Here is a 14134-nt window from a genome sequence, read left to right on the forward strand (position 1 = left end):
AACAAGGCATGACTGACCTTCATCTGCCCTAAAAAACATACAGTTTTAGAGACCGATGAGATAAAATAACTATAATATTCAGTAATTATCTAGTTAAGTGTCAGCTGTAGGCCAGAGAAAATCACCAGAAGCTGAATGCTAAAATAGCCACTGAGTCTCTCATCTATTTATTCCTCTCTCTACAACATAAGTAGAATGGAGCGTAATCTGCCCTGCAGCTAACATCAGACCCAGTTCGTGCTTTGCAGAGTACCTCGGAGGATGAAATCAAAGAATCGGAATCAGAATCTGAATCGGCTTTACTGGCCAAGTATGTGTGCACATACAAGGAATTTGACTCCGGTTTAAATATTGCACTCAATGCACTTGCATAGGAAAACAAGACATACAGCTCAAAGACTGAACAATGAGTTAAGTAGTGCAAAAATACAGAATGAACAACATACAAGGAATGATGGGGCATAGACAACATATACAATGAAATTTACAATTCAAATTAAAAGGTGGAGGCAGACTTACTTATATTGTTTCTGTATTAAAGCAGCTATAATCAGTATTTCTGTATTAGAGATGTCATGTCAAAGGAACTCATTTCTCCTAGTGATGAATCAACAGACCATCATCACCATACTCTGCAATTTACCTCAGCTCAATTTATAGTTTCTTTTAGCACGATTGTTTTGGTTCAGTCTCCTCTTTTCCAGTTGAAGCATGCAGCTTTTTTTTTTTTTTTTTTTTTGAAAAACCTTTAAACCCCACTGTACACTACCTGCTCAGCACCAACAGCAGACCTGCAAAGTTAGTGACTAGCTGGTGAACAAAGTGGAGCGTTCAGCCGTTAAACTCCCTCAGGAGTTGGTAGAGAGTCAAGCAGATCTAAAAGTAGAGTGAATATTGGACTTACCTTTTCCAGGTGGAGAGAAACATGAATGATAATGTTGCTTCATGTCTGCTGGACTTGAAAACAGGGAACTGTCTGCTAACAGGTTCACGATATCAAATTGAATGCAGGTTTCAGTGAGCGGAAATCAAATGTAAATGAAATAGTCTTGATTTAAATAGAGGATGCTCTATCTATACAAATACTGTCATTCTTCTCAGCTGAATATGGTTGAATTGTCCACAGCAGATTATACTTTCAGATCTTGCCTTATGCAGTAAACATCAGAATCATTTACTTTTGCAATATAATGTACACATCATGGTTTATTCAGCTCCGCTTAGATTCAGGAGATGATTTACTGGTATATGACCACGACCATCTACGTGCTGCAGAAAATAGTGCTGCTGAACAAAAATATTTATTGTTATTGTTGCATTTAGAGAGGAAGGACAATTAGCCAGTGAAAATAACAGCAAATTTAACATATATGAGGGCAAATATCATGCAAACATGCCACCTAATGTTTTTTATTCACCTCATTTTTATGTTTCCTCTGTCGTGTTTTGCTGTTGGGGGGTTTTGTGTGTTTCTCTCTGCTCTGATTTCTGTCAAGCTCTCTGGCTGACGCAGAGATGTCTGGTTAGGTAAGAGGGGGGATTTTTTTTTCCGTCACAGCTGGGCAGACCGAGTGAACAAGGCTATCCCTGACGCAGAAAGATAGGGCGGTGGAGGATGATGAATGGGGCTGTTTGAGAATGCTACTCAGTTCAGCCACACTCTCCATTGTGTCTGTCTCAATGAACGAGGAAAGGAAAGAGACGCTGAAGCAAAGTGGAGTTTTTACACACTCACTATCTCTGGGCATAATTGAATCCTCCTTCTAATTGCTCATCAGAGACTGGCCAATAAAAGTTGGATCATCCTCTGAAGAGCCTGCTCTGTTCCTCATCGAGAGAGTTTTCTTTGCTCAATACATCACAATATTGGAAACGGCGTACAGTCCTTGTGTGTGTTCTGTATCCGAGAGATGCTCCAGGGAGAGACGGCCTCTTCCAAAGCTGAGATCAAGCTGGACAGAGGAGACGCTGTTATCTCACATTCAAATCACCAGCATTAAAACCAAACCCAAACAGTAAATTCTGCTTTTTACGATCGGTCAAAACAGAGAAAAAAGATTTGACTGCGAGGTTGTAGATTCAACTCTATTACATCCAGATTTTGAAACCTTGACATCTTTTAAAATAAAAATGAACCATAAGTTCCCACAGCAACGTATATCTTTGCACATACTGGGTGAAAAAGGATGCAGTGGTGCTAAAGAATGGTTTTTATTGAACAAGAGAGTCTGTTAAGTGTAATAGCTGAGGGCCGGCAGCAAAGCAGAGTGAATGAGCTGCCAGTTAAAGCCTTGTGAAATGTGTAGCTGGCCGCAGGCCTCTTATCATCAGCCTGGCCAAATCGCACTGCTCCCACGGTTACCGAATGCTCGAAAAAAGGGGAAAATCTCCCCACCTGGCCGTTGTCACACTGATGCAGCCCTTCTTGATTTATTCACCACTGATCACACATACAGGTATGCGCACACACACAAACAGACGCTGGTCCACACTCGCACAAAAACACAGGCAAACTGACTGCGACCCAGACTGTAGCTCTCTGTCCAATTGAGTTTGCAGGTCCATGAGCAGAACATAATGAGGTTTTCACCCTGAGACACTCCAGCTAGAGGGAGTGGCGGGTGAGGACGGCGTGAGGGGGAGTCAGTGGGTGTGACACAGAAAAGGGAAAGGAAAGAGAAAAGGCACTCAATGATAATGTATGAGCTGTCTGCAGTGCTCTATGGTGGGGGAAAAGAGTGCGGCGGTGCATTTAAAAAGAAGATTATCATGTCAAGATACAGTAATACCTCGCTGAACACTGATTTTCACTGCGTGTTTGTGCCCTGCTCTGTCTGTCTGGGTGTGAACGCTCAGAGTGGATAATCAGGAGAGGAGGGTGTGTGTGGGACACACTGGCTCTGTCACCCTCCACGTGTTTAAATAGCCGGCGTCTCCCTTGTCTTGTGCCAGTATGTCTTTGTCCTTTGGTCGATTCACCCGTGCCTGCCTTTGATCATCACCATAGTCACATTGTTCTTGCCAACGAAATCCTTTGTTCCTCTTCGTGAGTGTTTTTTGTTGAAACTTCTGTCGTCTAGTTTTTGCTGTTTTGTTTGTTGTTTAGTCATAGCTGAATCTCAGTCCTCTTTAAGAGTGTATTTTTGTTTGTTATATAGAGTTAGTGATTGTCTTCCTCCATGTTTTAGGAGTGAATTTTTGTTTCGATAGTTTTGCTAGTGAGTTTCTTGGTCCTTTTCATAGCCGTTTGTTCAGTACGTTTCGTTTTTTTATAGCCATTGTTCTTTTCTTATCCTCCTTGCGGAGCATTTTTTTGGTTACTTTGCTTTTCTCCTGATTTATTTTGCTAGTCTCTTTATAGTGTAATTTCATAGCCATTCTGTTACACTCTGCAAAGAGGTCTCTGGGTTGTGTTCAATAAACCTGTGTGATTTGCAATCTCTGCACCTGAGTCCTCCTTTGAGTCTTGGCCTGACAGGCTTCAAGGTGTTTCATATACTAAGCTGAGTTAAAACAGAACTAACCACTGAGTTTCCTCTCTTTCATACAGCTATACTGTCTCCTAGAATTTACATTTACATGCCTTGGTCATAAATACACAGTAAAATGTGGCAAAAGGTGGGTGAGCATTCCTATTTAATCCTAGTATTCCTGTTAAATGGTGTTTTGACCTATCATTGCGCTGCAGTGTCTATCTGGCTGTGCCATCATGCCTCTGACACAACTCTGTTGCCCTAATGTTCCTTTAAGCTGCCTTTAAATCCTGCACTCACCCATGCAAAGAGCAGATACTCAGTAGCTTGACGCAGTGTTATATCTACGTTCTCTCTTTAGACTGCAACAGCTCGCCCTGCTCACTTAAAGAGAAGCTTAACCTGGATTATATCGCTAAACCAATTTTACCAAATGAACATGGTGACATCCATGTTTCTTATACGATGTTAAGTATAAGAGTGCCGAAAAGTCTACAGGGGTCATCAGCATTGCACCCTCTCACAGTGCATCCCAGAATATATATTTTACTTCTTATTGCTTGCTCTCAATGGCACTTAAGCACTCCAGATGTATCACCCTAATGAAAGGCTTGTTTTACTCCCGGACAGAATGTGCCAAGGTAAAGCTGAACCTGAACATAAAGGCCGTGTTTGGTCCTCGCCTTCCCATTTACTGAGATTTTGGAGCAATGGCAACACATCAGAGTTGCTCCCAGCATGGATCTAATCCTGCCTGCCTTCAAACTTCCCTCCAGCTAAGTTTCTTCTTTTCAACACTTTCCCAACTCATCCACTGACCCCGCTTTGCCTGAGACGAGACTCAGGCAAAGCGGGGTCAGACTCATCTGGCAGCCTCTTCCTGCTTCTGAATCGCCTCTGCAAGCAGTTTCCTCCTACCAACTGCTGTTGCTTTGCCTCATGAAGGCTGCTCTATGCCAAATGTGAGACTGGGTTTCATGGACGTAGGACAATAGAAAAAAACAGACAGGAAAAAATATAGACGTAAGCATGTGTCTCTGTAATATTGAGCTGTTATTGTGAAACTATTAAATTTTGCATTTTACATATTGCCGTAACGTTGCTATCATGCATTTTGATGTGAGACTGGGCTGGCTATGCTCAGCAGAAATTCCCCATGTCCATGTTGTACCTGCTCTACAACATTCCTATGTCTAAGTGCTGCCTGAGCCTGTGAAACTGGGTCCCTTGGGTTCCTTTCCCTAACCTGCAGTGCTCTAAGTGCCTAAACAAAACCATAAAAACATTAATCATGCTTCAACTGCTACATTGCTGTTATATTGTAGGAAAAACAACCAGTTTGCAGAGTCATTTTTGTACATATGTATAAAATGATGAAAACAAGTGCGGCTTCAGTTCAGATTCTAACCAAAATGGAAACACAGACGGTATGAAGCTCTGGTGAAAGTTCAGTCAGGAGGACTATTCTTATGCTTCGGTCTGTCTCTTATTTCTCAAACCATCCTGCGTTCACTCCTCTCACACATGCCAATTGAGATATCAGTTGTTCTCATCAGCTGGTCACATCTATCCAACAGCACAGCGACACCTTCTTCATCTCGCTGCAGTCTTTTTAAATACGATTCTCTCTCAGCACTTAGTCCTTTCATTGTTGTGTGCACTCATCATGAGACATGTCTGTCTTTTGTTGTGATCAATGCTGTTGCTTAAATGCTGTTGAGAAAAAGAGAGAAAAAGAAGGTAGTGAGCGCTGTTAAACTAACTGTGCAGGGATGCATGTTCACTGCAGCAACATTAATAACCCACAGTGTATCATGCTGTGCAAAAATGTCATTGGTTTGTGTTCAGGTTGTATTGTTGAGCCAATGCCAGGAGCGTTCCTGAGGTCAGGACAGCTGATTGCAAAGGTTAAAAAATAACCAGAAGATAATATTTTGGAGGAATAAAAGAGTATTTCATTTTCTCCTTGGGTGAAAATAAATATTCAGGAATAATGTGAGTCAAACCCTCACAATAATTAGCATTAAAAAGCGAGTATGGTTAATAAAAAACAAAGCACATCAGAAAGGAACACACGCTTTTCTTTTCAGTCCTCAGTTATGGCTAAAAGAGTGTGCTCAGTTACTGTTCTGACTCTTGCATTTTCTCATTTTGTCTTTTTGTTTTGACCACAATGGATGTAAACTAATCAGTGTGAAATCAAACATCTTTTTGGTGTTTGTCGTCATAAAATATCCCTGTTCTTTTTACTTGTAGGTGTCTGAGGCTCATACTGAGCTCCACATTTTGACATCTTGTCTTCACATTTTCTCTACCACTGCTTTACATTTCAGTCTTTATGTGAAGTCAGCTGTGACTTGACTTTTAATCGCTCTGCAGCAGCAGTTAGAGGCTCCACTGTGATTGAGAACAAAGATGTAAGGATCGTAGTTATCTACTAGTTATCTAGTACTGATTTTTCAGGATGCACAACCGACAAACATAGCAACCTGTTTTCTACCCTTAAGTTTCCACACAGGGAAAATGTTCACATGTTTCTGGAGAGCCTACACACCAACTCTTTCTTTGTTTGTTTCAGTCGTTACGCGCTGACTGCTGAACCTCAGTCTGCCTCCTCGTCAGAGTCCATCAACAGGATACAGCCCACAGCCTATATGCTTTGCTATGTGGTTGATGTGTCAGCTGGATAAGCACCGCTTGAGTGCATCAGCTAAAATGAACCTCTTTCTGCAGACCTAAAGCCTAGTTTCAACATAAATGCATACATATATAGCAGGAACCCTTTTCCATACATGAAATTCTGTTAATTTCCAAAACATCTATTAAACTCTGATGTAAATCTATTCCGCAACTTTCCTCCTGTGTATCAGCTCTTGTTTTTTTCTCCTGCAGTCAGAGCTCTTTTATTTTTCCTTGTTATTTCCCTCCGTTGTTCTGTGTCCATATATGTTCTTTTCCCTGTACTTTTAAACTCATTCCAACCATTTCCTCAGCCCGCAGGCTAATTTTCTCGCTCTGTGCTTGCACCCTCCCCCTCAGCCCTTTCTGTTTAGGTGAGTCAGTCAGCTGGGCTGCATCAAGCCGGGTTCTGCTCCGCTACCTCTGTCTCTTCCTACTGTACCTCTCTCGGCCCCCTCACTTCTCTGCTCTTTCTCTTTTTAAGTCCTCTGATAGCTGACAGTGAACCCAGATGCACCACAGTCTAGAAAGTTATAAATAGTGAGTACATTTACAGCATGTGTGATGTGTCTGCTTGCACATATGTAGAAAACTGCAGCGCACATGCTCAGCCAGAGATATGCAAACAGCGGAAAACTGGTTGTGGTATGGCAAAATGATCACATTCCATATGAAGGAACATTTCCAAGTTTGCACTGTTTTGACAGGATTTAGATATATAAGCACAAATTCTCACCTCCTCACTCAGTCACAGCTCAGAAGAAAAGCTTACTGTCATTTTATTCGCATCCCTTGTTCCAGGCATTACACATTGTATCAAAGAGCAACGCCGACCAAATACATTTCTCACCAAATACATCTCATCTGAGAAGGCTGCACCCACACATGACAGTGGGAGTGCTGAGCTATAACCTGTGTTTGAGCAATATATTGCAATGTATTATTAACTTTCTTATGCAAACATGTTCTCACTATGCCAGTTTGGCTTTATATTCATCTGGGTTCAGATATGTTGTCATGGACTCACATGGTAGCTTAGTTTACATATACAAACATATATAAACATACAAAAAAAGCAATTGCTGAATGTATTTGTATACCAGCATTAACACAATGTATAGTGTATAATAAAACACACTACTCTTCATATTATATATTTCTACCTCAGTGTTATTGCACATTATAGACTGACAGCCCAGGGCAAATTTAGCTCCTTGTCACACTGCTGAGGGCACAGTTATCCAAGGGTTAACAGTTTAATAATGCAATTGTGCCTGGGTTAAGTGTAGTGTGAAAAGAGGTAATAATCATTTCAGAGTTGACTAAGATTAAAGTTTGGCTTACAGCCAGTCTTACCCTGTGTTGGTTGTTAAAGAAGCTAATTAAACCCACATGAAAGACTCTCCTCAGGAGCCAGAAAGATTAAACACCCTCAGGTGAATTCTCTTCAACTACCGCACCACATAAATGGGACAGCGATTAGGCGGCATGCACAGTTTGCAATATGCAATAGGTGATTCTGCTAGGTCTGTTTTCAGACGCTGCATTAATTTTAATCAAGATCTCGGTGATGGAAATAATGTTGTGATCATGAAGGTACCACTTGAGCTTCATTAAAAGCCTCAGTTTCTGTTTGCATGTGGCTCACCTGTTCAATATGGTTCAGGTTTAGTGAGAGTAAGTCACTGTTTGTCTGAGCATTTCCGACTTGTAAATGCTCATTAGTTCATGAAATATAAAGTGATGAGGCACAAATGTTGCACTCGTCGTTAATCCCTTTGCCTTCTGTCTTAAATTATCTCACTAGACACTGTGTGTGCTTCATTCTTCAACGTGTGTGTGCATGTTATTCACAGAATGCCTCTCTTTTAGACAATCATCAATAAATACAAAAATTATTCTCAAGAAACATGTCAGGTCTCTTTTTTCCTCTGAATAAGTAAGTGTGCATGTATCATGTAGTTTGTTTGGTTCCAGTGCATAGTCTATGACATAGTCTCTGTACGTTGTCCGCGTGAAGTGGAGCATGTGCACAGCTGCTTCTTCAGGTTCCTGCATGTGTATTAAGACACACACACACTTGCACACACTCCGGCAGCGTCCTCTTCGCCTGGCTGGAATCTGTAAGCCCTGAGCTCCAGCCAGGCTCCTGTTGCTGAGGGGAAGGCAGCTGCACACTCATCCAATCCTCCTGCCAGTTCTCCTGCAAATGGAACAGCCCACTGCACCCCTGTCCACCCCTGCCAAAGGAAAACATTTGGTACATCCCATCGGTGCTTCTCTAGCTGGTTTGTTACTGACTCAGTAGTATCACAGCAGTCAGCCAAACGGCAGCGTGAATACACACACATACACACACATACACGCACACACAGCAAGAGTGAGGACCGAAAAAAGAGTGAGTTGCAAGACAGAAGCAAAGAATCCTCGGCTAGCCTCTCTTCTCTCAGTCTCCTGGTCATTTGGCATCCCTGATATGACCCTGTTCAGCCCAAGATGTGAGTATACCAGGGTTTATCCCTGTGTGTGTGTGTGTGTGTGTGTGTGTGTGTGTTCATGCATGTGTTAGTGGATGTTTGCATGCAGCACTGGGTTTCTGAAAGACAATATTTTCCACTGTGCCTCTCAGCTCTTGCTCCTCCTCCCATCCTCTGCCTGTCCCTCTACAAGCTGTTCTGTTACAGACTCAGCTTACGTTGGCTAGTCTGAACACTTCATCCTGAATCCCAGCGTCTTCCTCACTTTCACATCTTTTTTTTTTTTGGTCTTTCTCTGTACCCACACAGTGATCCAGAAGCTGTTTTTGGCAGGATCTCGGGGTTGTTTGAGGTTATGACTTAGACATTGTGATGCATTAAGAGGTGTTTCTGACAACTTCATGTGCAGTTTCATATGATCGAAGCTCAGCTTGTCTCTCGCACTGGCAAGGTCAGCACTGGCAAGGTTTGTGGGACAGAGATATAAGAAGTCTTACTTATGCTGTACTCCTGCTCTCTGGTGAGGGACAAAATCATACATTTTGTTTTCTTTTTCTTCATCTGTAGAATGAATCTCTCTTGTGAACAATTCCCAATCAGCGCACTTTTACAGACATGCAGGCAGACTGGCTTCACCTCCCCACAACTTCCACACTAGTTCAGAAACAGCACTCTACTCATAAAGCTACATATCTGTTGGGAAAGTGGAGTTCAATACAGGCTGAAAGACTATGGCACTACTGCATCTCCTCTCGTAATACAAGAGCTTTCACTCTCCTCCCTTTTCACTGATGTAGTGCGTAAATCCAATCTGTCTTTATGGCACACACCAGCATCTTTCTGAACATGGCATCTATTCATATTAACCTTTCCTATCTGCTTCACTTTTCTCTCTGTTCGTGTTGTAATCCATGTTTAATGTTGACAGTAATGCATGTGATTACACCGCATTTAGCCCTGAGAATGGAAACTAAAGCTTCGTGGTTGCCGCTTGGCTCCAAGTCTGACCTGAGGTCAGTTGCAGTGAGGGAAATGGAAAAGATGCATGACAGAGCGCAGAGCCTGTCAGTTAGAGGAATATACGCTGCGCTGCACGTTTGACAAACTACCCCCTCTTCATATGCAGAGTGCCAGACTGCGGTTTGACTAACTTTGTGGCAAGTGAGGGCTAAAAATCTGTACGTGTATTAAATTGGAAACAAGCAGAGAAAGGGCACTTTAAAATGTTTTTAACATCAGCAAAATGCACAACAGGATGTAAACAGAGGGAGCAAACAGATGATCAATTTAATTGGAGGGAAACAACCATATTTGAAGACTGGAACAAACTCAGGTGAAGAAATTGTATTTATTTACTAAAAAATATGTCACTTTGCACTTGTCTCTTTCTGCTGCTTACAAACAGTAGCAAACAGTATTTTATCTTGACAACAACTTTGTTCTGAGCTAAGATGATCAAAAAGTTGTAGCTTTCAGCCTTGTCATTACCAATTAGATTGAAACACGTGGCAGAGAGGGAAATGTACAATACAGAAAAAGAAAGAAAAAATGAAAAAAAGAAAAATAATCTTTTTCACCAAGATATGAAATCGCTTCTTAAATCTGCCAAAGCCAGTTAAAGTGAAATCAATTTTTCAATCCCGGTTGTCCTACTTAAAATGATTGTTCCAGCGGCGTTAAGTCATAATTGCTTCATATTTGTGTCTTTTTGGGTGGAAGGTTTGAGAAAAGAAAGATGTGAAAAGAGGATTACAAAACATTGTGTTTTCGGAGACACCACTGAAAATATGTGTGTCCGTCGTCGGCTCGAGTGTTTGTGTTCTGTTTTGAAATTAGCTCTTTGAAACGTTGATTGAAAAAAAAAATGTATGGATGCTCTTCAGCCCATTGCGTGAAAAATTGAAGAATCAGGAAGAAAGAAAATGATGATAGAAGACAGAAGATTTAGGGATGTTTTTATCGGATCTGATCATGTTACGATTGCATCTCCCACACATGAGCGACTTCAAAGTGCACAGATTAGTAAATTAACATAAAGTAGTAAATTATATTTTCTTATGCGCATTTCTGTGTGAGCTGTTTTCATGGCAAGTTCTGTTGGCCTCTTTCCAAACAGCAAAAATGAAATTCTGGGGAAAAGAAATCTGTGAACGTGAAATGCATGCTGTGCACGAACCCCTCTGCAGAGGCCACGACTGCCTTAATGTTTCATTCTTGAGTTTTTACGGTTGCATACGTGAATCACCAGAAGCCCAGTTGTAATGCAAAAGAGAATTAATGGAATAGTTAACTGACCCTGGTAGAGAAGTTGTCTTTTCAGTGTAGGCAGGGGGGGAAAGTGCGTGTTCTGACGGAGCAGCTTTCCTGGAGCTGGTGGAGATTTCAAGGACACTTCAGCAGGCTGGATGCTGCCTGGCCGAGGTCTTCACAGACTGGCCAGTCGCTTGAAGCACTCACCTCTCTCCTGCCTCCTGTGGAGAATAATTTAGAATAAGAAAGGCTTATCCACATTGTTACTGTGTTGTTTTCCAGGTAGTGTGATTATGTCGGCTCTCACTTTGGCTCATTATGAAGTGACAGTCTGGCACTCAGCCTGACATCCGTGGATACAAAGCACATTGACAGACTGCAGACTGTGGCAGAGGATGAGCGTTTATACTTCATCATGGCTCATTGTGTTTGACCTTGGTGTGTCCTCTGGTGCCCTTAGCTCCTATTTTACAAACATACTGTCAGTTCAATTATTCTGCCTTTTGATTTATGTATAATCTATCTGTGCTGGTTTTTAGCTGGAGTCTCTCGGACTTGTCCCGGATTCAGCTTTACTAAGAGAATCATGACTCACCGTACAATGTTATTATGACACACCACCCATGATAATGATACTATCAGCATACAGGCAATTTTACGTTACGCAGTATAATATAATATTGTCTTTGATGCATCCAAACATCCGTGTCAGTGATGAGGAAAACAACAAACAACAAAACAAACAAAAAAAGTCTTTCAGAAATCAGGAATCAGTCGTCCATTTACGATGCTCGTGCTGTCGTTTTGTAGACAACAAAAATGAAACAATGTCTGAGTCAAAGCCTGAGTCGTTTCATCACATGTTAGGTAGACATACTATCAATCTGTTAATGATTCATTTATGTTGGAGTCAAATGTTTTTCTCTCCCTCATTTCAAATTTTCAACAGTCTAATAAAGAAAGATCAAAATAAATGTCGGTGCCACTTCACTTTAGCGCACCCTGCTGTATTTAACATTTTATATGAGTATATGAAAATTACATACAGATGTGTTTATGAATGTATCTGTCAGCAACTAAGTGGATGTTGGTGTATAAACAGATAATGGATGGCAATGAAAAACAGTTGTAATAATATAAAATATTACTTCATAGCATTAAGAAATGCTGCACTTTAGTGAACACTTAAAATGCCCTTTTATTTACATACAAATAGTGTATCATAAACCATTTATTCATTGTTTATTTAGAAATGATAGAGGGTTAAAGTAAAGTTTTTGGATAGCGCTAAGGGAAAAATGCAAAATCCCATCACAACAACCATCAGTCACCATTATCATAGCACTCATCATCGCCACAGTCAGCTCAATTACTGGGCATAATGTGGGTTATCACTGAAGACTTGTGTGTGTGGTATTTATATAGGCCTCTGTGTTTAAGTAGCCAAGTGGGGGGTGAAAAAGCAGAACAGTCCTGAATTGCAGTGAAGGAGCGAAGTTCAGCACAAACAGCAAATTATCACGAAATGTAAAAGCTGTAATCCATACATTTAACAAAAACATGTGTGTGTATGTTTGTGTAAGTCTGTGTGTGTGTGTGTGTCGTCTGCACTGGAGAAGCTAATTGTAGCGTATAGGATTTTGTTTACCAAATAGCAGCCTGATTACCTCCTGAGGTTTTGCTCCTGTGGAGCGAGACAACTGTGCTCAGCAGCATCCTCCACTCTCTTCCTGTGTAATGGCTCCTTCATGCAGTCAATCATGTATCATCATGTTGCTCATCAAATACATCATAAAACTCACTTTTGCTTCCTTCTGCCATAAAATTACTTCAGTTGCAATCTGTGAAGATGAAGAGCTGTCCGGTATGCTTTTATAGTTGCACACACAGCGTTTCACTCATGAGGTGTCAGTCTTTTTTCATCTTAGTGGAGGAAGATGTAGTTACTGTCACATGAAAATACCACCCTGGCATGTGAAACATATGGCCTATCCAGTAGAGGTGTGAAAGAGTTTACAGTAATAATTGTAATAGTATGATATCTCGTAAAATAAATTAATACATTTTCTGCTCTTAGAGGCTGCAGTACCTCCTGAAATACTTTCGAGTGTTTTACCCGAGTAAAATGAACGATTAATGTCACTGCATGTTTTGGCGTTATATCCAAAACCCATATTTATTATATTTTTGGAGAAAATGTGTTTGCTTGTTGTTTTTGGTCTGTATTCTTGTGTGCATGCGTGCATGTCCTCAGGCAGGCAATAGTTAAGGTGTCAGCAGCAGGGGCCAGTGCCTCACCAGCAGAAACACTGCTGGCTGCAGAGAAGCCTTCCAGCAGGTCACTGTTTGACTATAAACTGTCAGAAATTATCTTTGCGGTGGGAGGTAAAGGCGCACACACGTGTCTAAATTTCTTTCCACACATTCAAACCCATACTTAATTAATTGTAGCTTCCAGCCATTTGACAGTCACGCTGTGTGAGTGTATGTGCAGCTGGCCCAGTCACACTCCATTCACCACCCATCTGTCCATGTCAGACCAGCCTCCTCTCCTCTCCTCTGCTCTCCCCCTCTTTTTACTCCTTCACTTTTTTCCTCTCTTTTACACTCACCTTTGGTAAAACACTGCTGAGCCACAACCAACATGAGCAGCGAGCTGTCGGCGTATCCTGTAATCAAGATGGCTTGTGGTTAATTGGCCCATTGGACCATGTGCGTAAGAGGTGTTTGCAGGAGCGATATACAAAGACGCAGAGAGGGGCTTGGCTTTTGAGACACTTTAAAGCATCACCAGGCCTCTGATGTTCGCCTGCAGACGGGAGACAAAAATGGAGGTGAACAGCTGGCTCAGCGTGACAGAAGCAATCAACGGAAAGTGATAGATGTGTGTGAAAAACAGCCACTGTCAGTCTTACCCAGCCCTTTAGTCATTATCATGTCAAATGATGACAACAACTCCAGCAGTTGAGGTTAATTTCGCTCAATTTAAGAGCAAACTTGGGTGTGAGATAAACATGAGCAGACATTGTTTAGGGTGTACAGGTTAGTTAATCATCTGAACACTCTGTACTGCTTTGTACCCCTGCTGTGTTGTGTTTTGATGCTCTTTACTGTATCAGTACAAAATTAATTGGTTGCTCTTCCGTGCAGACATGAGCATGAGTGGAGAGTTGAAGTCCAGCCGCTCCAGGGCAGCCAGTAAGAGGGCCAGCAACACCACTTACGGGTGAGTTTCCCCCCCGGTCCACACACACA

At 41.6% G+C, this 14134-nt stretch overlaps 1 protein-coding gene across 1 annotated transcript in view; it reads left to right on the forward strand.

Moving 5' to 3' along the window:
• The first annotated feature begins 8547 nt into the window (after nucleotides 1–8547).
• Nucleotides 8548–14134, forward strand: part of si:dkey-234i14.2 (heterogeneous nuclear ribonucleoprotein C) — a 36363-nt gene continuing 30776 nt past the window's right edge. The window contains exons 1-2 of the mRNA XM_041966833.1: nucleotides 8548–8650; nucleotides 14030–14105. Of these exons, the coding sequence (XP_041822767.1) occupies nucleotides 8629–8650; nucleotides 14030–14105 (98 nt within the window). The 5' untranslated portion in view covers nucleotides 8548–8628. The remainder of the gene's footprint in view (nucleotides 8651–14029; nucleotides 14106–14134) is intronic.

Source organism: Chelmon rostratus, chromosome 1 (assembly GCF_017976325.1).
Source record: "Chelmon rostratus isolate fCheRos1 chromosome 1, fCheRos1.pri, whole genome shotgun sequence".
Lineage (NCBI taxonomy): Eukaryota > Metazoa > Chordata > Actinopteri > Chaetodontiformes > Chaetodontidae > Chelmon > Chelmon rostratus.